This window comes from Labeo rohita, chromosome 14 (genome assembly GCF_022985175.1).
Source record: "Labeo rohita strain BAU-BD-2019 chromosome 14, IGBB_LRoh.1.0, whole genome shotgun sequence".
NCBI lineage: Eukaryota > Metazoa > Chordata > Actinopteri > Cypriniformes > Cyprinidae > Labeo > Labeo rohita.
The window spans coordinates 18,229,112-18,239,820 of NC_066882.1; the positions used below are offsets into that span (position 1 = coordinate 18,229,112).

Here is a 10,709-nt window from a genome sequence, read left to right on the forward strand (position 1 = left end):
AAGAAAATAGCATAATGATTAATATACTATTAATATATATAGTGTAAATAGTTGCCTGAACTTGACCGATCATATTTTTCAAACCGTAAGTCTGCTGTACTGTAACTATTAAGAAATAATTCCTTAAATTCCAATAAAGGCATATTTAGTTTTTCTAGTTACAGTGGCTCAGGACATTTTACTGCATAACAACAATGACCCAATTTGACAGTTAAAATCAATCAGCAACACTGCTAACATTCTGCAGCATCCTACAGCAGAGGAAGTACAGCTGCTGTCTAAAAAGAAACAGACTTTACATAGATAAATAGCATGAGTCTTTATTGCCGTTCAAATCCCTATTTAATTGTGCTCTGATTTACAAATCATTGGGAAATAACGCAGTAACATACAAAAGCGAAAACAAACAAAACCACTGCTCTTTAAACTAAGAACAATAACAAATACTGCATTGAAAAAGTGCTTAAAAGACATCAAAAAGGGATTCAAACTAAAGTGTCTCATACCCACCTGTAACAAACACTGCAGTAGGCAATCGTTTAAAACAGCAGTCGGAAATTTGCCAGATGACAGCTCATTGTGTACCCGAGGCCATGCAGCATGAAAATGCAGCTATAATACACAGCACTATTTTAAGCTCATCACAACTTGTACATTATCCAGTCATAAGCATTAGAGTGTATATTCAAAATGATATTCCAAAACACAGCGTTTCAGAAGAATGCACATAAACCCAGTAGTTGGAAAAAACCCTTATTCTGATCAAAAACACAACAGCTTTTTCAATACAGATGAGAGAAAAGTACATGATGCAGATGAGAGAGTACTGTTACATTTGTGTGTTTGTTGACTGCATCTATCTTATTGCAGTATAGATATGGCACATGTTTTGGTCCAAGGACAAGGGTTTGCGTTGGAAAATTTGAACAGATGAGCATGTCTCCTATGAATAATAATTGTCCACTGGCCAGATCGTGCTGCAATGCTGTAATTACAAAAAAATAGATTCCCCATCTTACAGGAAATAATCTGGAGTGCGACGAGTGACGTGAGGCTCTCCTCTGCGTGGGGCAGGGTCAAACTGTAAACTAAAAAGTCATTTTGTTAATATTCACAACAGCAAAAAAAATACTAATATATAACACAGGGAAAGGGAAAATATCAACGCTTAATGTCATATACGTACAAGGAGTACTTGAGCGTGTCATCGAGTTCCATGATCGCCGCCTGGTTACCACATCGGTAGCAATAATTAGGTGCACTGAAGATCGTTACAACATTACGTTCATGACACCAGTTGTAACCCTGTAGGAGTGTTTTAAAAATATATTAGTCAGTAATCACCAGTCAGTAGGTGTATTATTATCCACATGCTACAAATTCAAAACAAAAAAGTTATTTGAATATTTGTAGAAATTTGTACAGTTTCATATTTCTGTTAAATTTTTTATTTAAAATATGCTGCATTTTTTTCATGTTACAGTTGAATTTACTCATGTAACAAATAACATTTAATATCTGCAACAAAAATGATATACACTACCAGTCAAAATATTTTCAATGTTTTTTTGAAGAAGTGTCTTCTGCTCACCAAGTCTGCATTTATTTGATCCAAAGTACAGCAAAAACAGTAAAATTTTTAAATAGTTTTACTATTTAATATTTTATAAATAACTGTTTTCTATCTGAATATATTTTGAAAATGCCGTTTATTCCAGTGATTTCAAAGCAGAATTTTTAGCACTATTACTCCAGTCACACGATCCTTCAGAAATTATTGTAATATGCTGATTTGCCTCTCAAAAAACATTTATTATTATTATTATGTTGAAAACAGCTGAGTACAATTTTTTCAGGTTTCTTTGATGAATAGAAAGTTCAGAAAAACAGCATTTATCAAGCTTTTGAATGGTATAGCGTATAATATTACAAAAGCTTTTTATTTCAGATAAATGCTGATCTTTGGATCTTTCTATTTCTATCCTGAAAAAATGTACTCGACTGTTTTAAATACTGATGATAATAATAATAATAAATGTTTCTTGAACAGCAAATCAGCATATTAGAATGATTTCTAAAGGATCATGTGACACTAATAACTGGAGTAATGATGCTGAAAATTTTGTTTTGATCACAGGAATAAATTACATTTCAAAATATATTCAAATAGAGAACAGTTATTTTAAATAGTAAAACTATTTCATAGTGTTACTATTTTTTTTTGCTGTATTTTGGATCAAATTAAAGCAGGCTGAGTAGAAGAGAATTCTTTTAAAAACATTACAAAAATTTTACTGTTCAAAAACTTTTGACTGGTCGTGTATATCATTTTTGTTGCAGATATTAAACGTTGTTTGTTACATGAGTAAATTCAATGTCATCAGTTACAATTATTCAACTAAACTGTCAAAATACAATTTTTATGTAATTAATGACGTCGAATGTATTCATTCAAAGTTTAATTCAAAAATTTGTATTAATATTTTTTAGGGCTGTCAAACAATTAATCGCATACTAAATAAAAGTTTGAGTTATTTTGTATGTGATTAATCACGATTAATTACTTGACAGTCCTAATATTTTTATATTCTTTAAATTATTATTGTGAAATACTAAATCAACTATTCTACTTGAAAACAATGCAAGACAAACTCAGTAAAAGAGATTTATGACTTTTATATACAGGCATATGAATGTATACATATTAATTACCCCTACTGCAATTGAAGATATGTCATATAATAACAACACTATGAATGCAACTTTAATGATTTTACTCATTTATCCTACAGCTTTTAAAGAAAAGTAAAGATCTAATTCATGGAATAATAATAACCCTGTTAATTACAATAAGTATTATCAATATATATTGTGAAATGTGTAATATCACTAATAACAACATGGCACTTGGGGCCTTCTGTGCCAATTCTGAGGAGCCCATCTTACCCCAAGGGGCTAATTTTAGCTTTTTATTTTTAAAAATGAAACCTACTTTTACTCTAAAAATCTAAAAACATTCATGTGTCCAACAATCCCTCATTAATAAATATTTATAATGGTAACCGTATATTTATAAATGATCATTTTCTTTTACCTCCATCACTAACTGGTGAGCTCGTGAGACCAGAGTCAAGCAGTTGGCATGGTTAAATGTTTCTGAGATGTCCTGACCAAATGTGTACCCAGCCCCCCTTGGGGAAATCCCCCAGCCTCCGCGGTCATCTGGATCTGACCACAGCAAATCACACATGGGACCCTGCCAATAAGATTTCATAAGGTCCTGTGAGTAATATTCACAGCTGAGATTCTTAATGATTTTGATTATAGTAACACTATACATCGTTCTGATATTCACAGGTGGAGTTTATACCTCATGGGGAACTTCTTGAATGCGGTCCAACGCGCGAATGTGATCCAGCGTGTCAATTGAAGGTGACAATCCTCCATGGAGACAGAAAATCTGTCCAGACAGAACAAAGCTTAAGCTGTACGTGCACTCAAATTACTATGCAACGAATCGAGAACAGTTACGACAGATAAAATGCTGTCAGGCACAAAACAGTTTACCTGTGTGTCTACAAGGGCTGTAAGAGGAAGGTAGTCAAAGAGGTCTGTGAAATATTTCCAAACGTTCGCATTTCCGTATTTTCTCAGGCACTCGTCATAAAAGCCATAAACTTGTGTGATCTGTCTACTTTCGTGATTTCCACGAAGGATGGTGATTCTCTCTCGATATCGAACCTAGACAAGGACAAAACAAGCTGTTAACAATGCAAATAAACATTTTCTCATATTAACAACTTAAATATTAAAGCTGTATCTATTCGCATACCTTTAAAGACACCAGTAGTGTGACTGTCTCTACTGAATAGTAACCTCTATCCACATAGTCTCCCATGAATAGGTAATTAGTATCCGGTGATTTACCCCCGATCTTAAACAGTTCCATAAGATCGTGAAATTGGCCATGTACATCTCCGCATACTGTGACCGGGCAACGCACCTCCTGAACGTTTGACTCTTTCGATAAAATTTCTTTAGCCTACAATAAATAAAACAGGCAGGTTAGACAACAAAAGCACACAAACGATGGTCTCAACTACTATTAACCTAAATTGCATTTAAAATTGCTATAATGGCATATGCTTAAAGGTCCACTGAAGTGCTTTTAAACACACAGCGTTATTCTATGTGTTGATGCACAATCAAACAGTCCCACTTCCTTTTTTTAAATAGCCAATAGTGTTTAGTTTATATAACAGTTTGGGCAGAGCCATTAAGCCGCATTTGACAGCGTATGGCAGCCACAATCTCATCCATATCGCTATAAAATATACCTTTTGATGTAGAATTCAATGTGAAATTATGATCCGCTCGTGCTCTGGCGGTTTGCAAGACACCAGACTTCTTTCACCCCAATGGAAAGTATATTTACACTGTCTGAATCGTTCCCTATCCACTATATACTGCACTACAAGCCATTCATTCTGTACAGACAATACTAATTCTGTAAACAAGTGATGATTTCAACCGCAGCTTCAGCGTCTATTTATAGTGTGGGGGTGGGACTTTTTGAATTTTAGAGAGCATTTGATTGGACAGAAAGCTTGATGAGAAGCTGAAGTGCAGGGTGATGTCATCAAAATCATTGATCCATATTGGAAGTTAGAGACTGTAAGTTTTGAATGCTTATATTTTGTAAATGCGAATATTGTCAATCAGTCAATGCCTTTGCAGGCAGAGTTTTTGCACGAAGGCACCTCATGAAACTTTTTTTTAGTTTAACTGTCCCGGAATGGAACGCACAGCATTTTGGGATATCAAAGGCAGCATACATCTATGCTGCCTTCAGAATTCGATCAGAAGAAGGTACCTCCGAAGACAGGAAGTGAAACCAAATTTGTTTTCGGACATGCCTTGATGCCTTCCTGCCTTGGAATGCTGCCTCCGAAGGCAGCATTTTAGAGCTTTCGGATGCAGCCATTGTTTTGGAGCTAACTAGTTTATATTCATACTAAAATCCAAAAAACTTAAATTCTGATTTCATGAGGAGTTGGGTCTTTGTTCTTGGAAATGGAAATGTTTTGTAAAAAATGTGTCAGATTACCTAAAAACGTGGTAACATCTGTCATAATAAAATAAAAATAAATTAACAATAATAATTATTATTTTTATATTATTTATAAATGATGTATAGCTTTCCTAATACAAACTCAGGCTCATGCATGCAGGTTTGGAACAACATGTGGGTGAGTACATGATGACAGAATTTTCATTTTTAGGTCAACTATTTTAAGGCAAGAACAGAACATTTTCACTTTTACATTGTGAAGCTAAAGTTATAGGACATTGAATATTTTCGGTTTAACAGAATAAGGTCATAGTGATTAATGCAGGTGGACTAATTCTGCATGCGCCACTTGAATTAATCTGGGTAGTTTTAATATTCCTAAGCGATTTACATAAAAAAAAAATACCTTTTTGACACATTGAACGAACATAGATTATACATAACGCTAAAAATTGGGTTGTTCAAGGGTTTTTAAACAGATGCTGGTGGTTCTGAACATTTACAGTCCCGTAAGCAAAAGGCAAAGCCAAAACTCTGCCTGACAACTAATAACAGTAAAGTGGGCATAACCTGGTTGCTAACTGCGCTGCACAGCCATCAACCAATAGTCAGATTCATTGCGCACAGACGGCCAATAATAGAATAATTCGGCACCGCCATCTTCGGATAAGCGGCCAGTGGGAACGGCGCACTGCAACTGTATCTGAGCCGATAACAAATTTAGACAGTCTGCTGCTGCTGCGCCCACGGGCCGCCTGACATAACACGTGTTTTAACATACAATGCAACACTGACACGGGTCATGCGGATCTTACCTTCTCGCATAAAATTTTCACTTGGTTTTCCGACAGTTGCTTGCACTCGTTCAGTTGCTCGATCCATTGGTCCAGTTCTTTCGTGAAAACCTTCTCGTCCATTCTCGACAATTCCTTAAATCATTCAAGTACTGTTAAAAACAAGGTAAAATGACTCAGAGTGCTTTATTTGGGTTTGGCGTCATGCGTCAACGTAATCAATCCCAGTTTAAAATAAAGCTGTTGAGTCCTAGATTAACTTGAAATACTTAAAGGCCGCAAAATGACCCGAAACGCTGTTAGTTCATACTCCCTCACGAATAAATCGATGAATTGCTGTTTTTTGTAAGCAGTAAACGATTAAAACTACAGCCCAAAGCTCCTTTGATTTCGGTCAGAGTCTGGTTATGATGCGCAGCACCGACGAAGAATCCGCTCATGTAGGTTGACGGTCACCTAATCCGCATTCAAAATAACGAATCCTACTACTGCGAAGGCGTCATTCTTAATATTCAGGAGCCAGGCTTTTTCCATTGGTGGATTACTATACTGAATCTTTATGATCTAATTAATATTTAGAAGCCAGGCGTTCGCAATAGGACAGCTGTCAATGAACGTCAGCACGACCTTATTAATATTTACCAGTCAAGTCTTCGCCATAGTAGCAGTTGTCGCAGATATATTGCTTTGTCTCCTGTGCGTTTAGCGCCGCCCACTGATGAACAAGGGGAATAACTTTTAATTTGAGAACCGTTACATTTTTCGGTTTTAATAAACAAAAAAAAAAAAGGTAATAATAATAATAATGATATTATGATAATTACTATTACTACTTTGTTACTACTTTATATCATTGTACTCAGTGTCTATTGTTGGGAAAGTTTTTATTTATTTATTTATTTTTTCTCTATAAGTCATATTTCCAAGGAGAGTTTTAATGAAAAGCTTCCAGCAACAGAGCTGGACGGTAAAAGTACAATGATAAAACAACAACAATAATGTTATTTAATAATACTAATAATAATATTAGCATATTTATTATTATTATTATTGTTGTTGTTGTTGTTGTTGTTATTTCCCCTGTGTTTCTGTGTATATAATAATAATAATAATAATGTTCTTTATTATTAATAATAAGTTGGTACCTGAGTTGGTATTTAATTATATTTTTTATTATTCATTATTCATTATTATTATTATTATTATTATTTCCCCTGTGTTTCTGTGTATCTTATGTGAAGGAGCAGCATTCATATGGCCTTTAACATTATTTAACATTATTTATATACTTTAAATATTTTAAATATTTTTATAACAATTAATATTTATTAAGAGTCATATTTTTGGGGACAGTGTTCGATGAAAAGCTTCCAGTAACAGAGCTGGACAGTAAAGTACTTAAACATAATAATAGTAATAGTAGTAATAATAATAATAATAATAATAATAATTGTTATTATTATTATTATTATTGTGTTAAAGAAACACAGGGGAAATAATAACAATGTTATATAATAATAATAATAATAATAATAATAATAAAAGTATCATTATTATTATTATGTTAAAGAAACACAGGGGAAATAATAATTATAATAATATTAATAATCATATATAATAAAAATAAAAGTATTATTATTATTATTATTATGTTAAAAAACAGGGGAAATAATAATTATAATAATATTAATAATGTTATATATAATAATAATAATAATAATAATAATAAATATCACATTAAATATTTTTTATCCATACATTGTTTTTATGTTCATATATAATATCATATAGTTTATTCTTTATTTTATCTAGGTGACGGGGAACATGTCAGTGATTTTTCCCTGTGAGCTCTCATAATCTTCATTACACATCGTAATCTTTTATTAAACACTCTCCTCGGAAATATGACTTAAATAAAGAGAAAAGTTAATAATCATAAAAAACATCCCAACAATACACACTGAGTATAGACACAGTGACATGGTGACATTTTCAAATGTCAGCAACAAATAAAAAAATATAAAAGAATAAATATCGAGGACAAAAGTGGCGTGTGAGCCGACACAAGGGCCTTCTGGTATTTGCTAAAGAATAGTATAAATTCCCACCAGCAGCTGACGCATGCGTATTAGCTATTCTTACTATTTTATTATTTTTTCTAGTGAAAATGGCTGCCTTTCAGCTTTAAAGCTCAGCTGTTCACGGGAAAAAAATATCCATCCCATAAACCAGAATTAGCACGATCGTTTAGGGAGAAACCATCTTGCGCTATAGGAATGTCCATATTCCTGCGTAAATAACATTATGCTTTTGCTTTCAAGAATGGAAGATAGATCTGTTTCATATTTAACCCATTACATTCCGTGATCCGCGTTCCAGATGAGGTAAAGTACTTTCTTTATTGCATTATTTAACGCCAAACTACATCTCTTTTGATATTAAATTAAATTTGATTTGCAGGAATTAAAAGAATAATCCATATTAACGATCGAATAGCGCAGGAAAAAAAGATACAGAATGACAGGACAACGATGGACTTGCATAAGCGATATCAAGCAGCCGTTGTACATTTTGTGACCAGACATTGTGTTTATCTAACTGTAAAGTGACGCGACATACTTGAAGTGTGAATATTCCCATAGTTTGTATAGCTACGACTTCTTCTGCATTAACTTTCAGAGGTTAATTGCACAGGCCTGTTGTTTTCTTTTTGATTGACGTCGTCAATCAATCACTTTCAATGGACGCGGTCGATGTTGGAAAAGTATTGCAATGTCTCACTCCAGTTGTTATTTCACAATACCGATGTACTTTTTATTAACCACTTTATGTTATAACACAGCAAATGTATTAAAATCTATTTCATTTTAACAGAAAATGATGCACCAAGTAGCCAGCAACAGCAACGACTATGGTCTGGGTAGCATTGGGGATGATGGGCAACACCCTGCCAGTCACTTTGAGTTGTGCAGTTCACCATCCAACAAATTTTACCCCACCGCCCCACCTCCCTCGCTACAACTGCCACTCCCAAACTTGCCCCCCTTGCCACAGAGCATGATCAAGCCCATGTCCTGCCAGATGCAGGACTCCCAGAATGAATTTCACTCGCAAACCGTTCGAATGAGGGCGGCAGATGCTCCAGAGGGCTCCAAGAAAAAGAAGGGCCTCGGAAAGTCCGGACGCCGAGGCAGGCCCTCGGGTACCACTAAGTCTGCAGGCTACAGGACAAGTACGGGACGACCGCCCGGCACCACCAGAGCGGCAGGTTTTAAAACCAGCCCAGGACGGCCACTGGGCACCACCAAAGCTGCAGGCTACAAGGTAAGCCCAGGTAGGCCTCCAGGCAGCATCAAAACTCTGGCAAGGCTTAACAAACTAGACTTTGGCACCTGCAACGGTGCACCGTTCCCTTACACCATGATGCAGAAGAGGGCCTTGTGCGAAGCCACTGTGAAAGAAAAAGACACTACTACCGAGTGAAAACCGTTTTTTATTTATTGCAAAGGGGGGACTCGGGATGTGGGTGCATGTCCAAAGTCACAGTGAATTGTGTTTGAGATGTCAAACTCTTGCAAGGAGGAAAAAAAAGATGGATTTTGATACTTCAACTCACGTGTATGTGCCAGTGTTATCCTTTTGTGTATCTTTTTCCAAAGACCATTAGCATTACCTTTCTCTCTATGACGTATGTTAATCTATTGTACAGATGTGCATGACGGTAGTATTGTGAAATAAAGTTACAGTATTGAACACTTATTAATCTTTTCAGTCCCTTAGAAATGTAGAGAGAACTGCAGTTGTGTTGTTTTACATTTACCTTTACCTTTTACTTAATACTTTTTGATGTAAAGTTACTGCTGGGAACTGTCTTCATCACACACAGTTTAGATTTTAGGACATTGCATTTGACTTGAAAAAGCTGATCACTAGTAATAACTCCTCTGTTCCACTGATGTGTATGTGAAAGTGCTCTGTTTGTAATGTCCAATGATATGTTTATCTTTTTGTTGTTGATGTATTTATGAATTATCTGGTGCCCTTTTCAGACACAGGATGATGTGCATTTTTGATAAAACATCAAGTCACAGATTTCAGCAATTGTGTAATCTTTACACATGCTCTTGTAAATATAACTGTGAGTTTATATCAGCCAGCGTGTTCTGTTCAACCTAAAATTGTTTTGCTGATCGACGATCCACTCTAAAATACCATGTTACTTTTTTTGTTTTTAACCACTGGACTAAAAGAAGTCTCAGTTTTGTGTAATTGAATACACCTGATCTGATACAAAAATAAACAGTTATCACTCCAGAAAAGTAAGTTGTGTGGAAAAACTGTTGAAATGATTTTTTGTACAAATTATTTATAAAAAAAAATTCTAGTTCCCATTATGTTGCTATAAAAATACCTTTATTATGAAGTAGTAATATATAGAATGCATTTAGTAAAAATATTTAAAACCAAAAATATTTAAAATAACTTAATTTGCATGGGCTGAATAGGAAATACTATATTTCATGTTGTAAATATGTCAATATTTTAAAACAAAATCTATTAAGACATGGCGCTATGAACGTTAACCACATAAAACGCAACATAAAGCGCTCTATTAAGCATAATTCAATATAATAATGTGACTTACAGTTTTTAGAATTTAGAATTTTTACATTCTTTTCAAAAAAGAATGGTTCAAAAGTACTAAGATTTTAATAGAAACAGCGGGCAATTCATAGTTCCGCTCATACTGTCTTTGTTGTTATCTTAAATTAGTTTCTATACACAAACAATGTACGCGGTTAAGCTATAACATGACTCAATTCTCAAAAAAGGAAAGTTGACAG

The 10,709-nt window shown here is 34.4% G+C and overlaps 2 protein-coding genes across 2 annotated transcripts; one reads left to right on the forward strand and one right to left on the reverse strand.

Annotated features, from left to right (window-relative positions):
• Positions 1-300: 300 nt before the first annotated feature.
• On the reverse strand, positions 301-6,341 carry ppp2caa (protein phosphatase 2 catalytic subunit alpha a). The gene is made up of 7 exons (XM_051128021.1): positions 5,887-6,341; positions 3,833-4,042; positions 3,568-3,741; positions 3,371-3,460; positions 3,095-3,256; positions 1,187-1,305; positions 301-1,088 (listed from the first exon to the last, which is right to left on the reverse strand). The coding sequence occupies exons 1-7, from the start codon at positions 5,986-5,988 to the stop codon at positions 1,016-1,018; spliced, it is 930 nt and encodes a 309-aa protein (XP_050983978.1). The 5' UTR covers positions 5,989-6,341; the 3' UTR covers positions 301-1,015.
• Positions 6,342-8,015: 1,674 nt separating this feature from the next.
• si:ch1073-44g3.1 (uncharacterized protein LOC797133 homolog) lies at positions 8,016-10,188 on the forward strand. The gene is made up of 2 exons (XM_051127020.1): positions 8,016-8,249; positions 8,740-10,188. The coding sequence occupies exon 2, from the start codon at positions 8,743-8,745 to the stop codon at positions 9,346-9,348; it is 606 nt and encodes a 201-aa protein (XP_050982977.1). The 5' UTR covers positions 8,016-8,249; positions 8,740-8,742; the 3' UTR covers positions 9,349-10,188.
• The last annotated feature ends 521 nt before the right edge of the window (positions 10,189-10,709 follow it).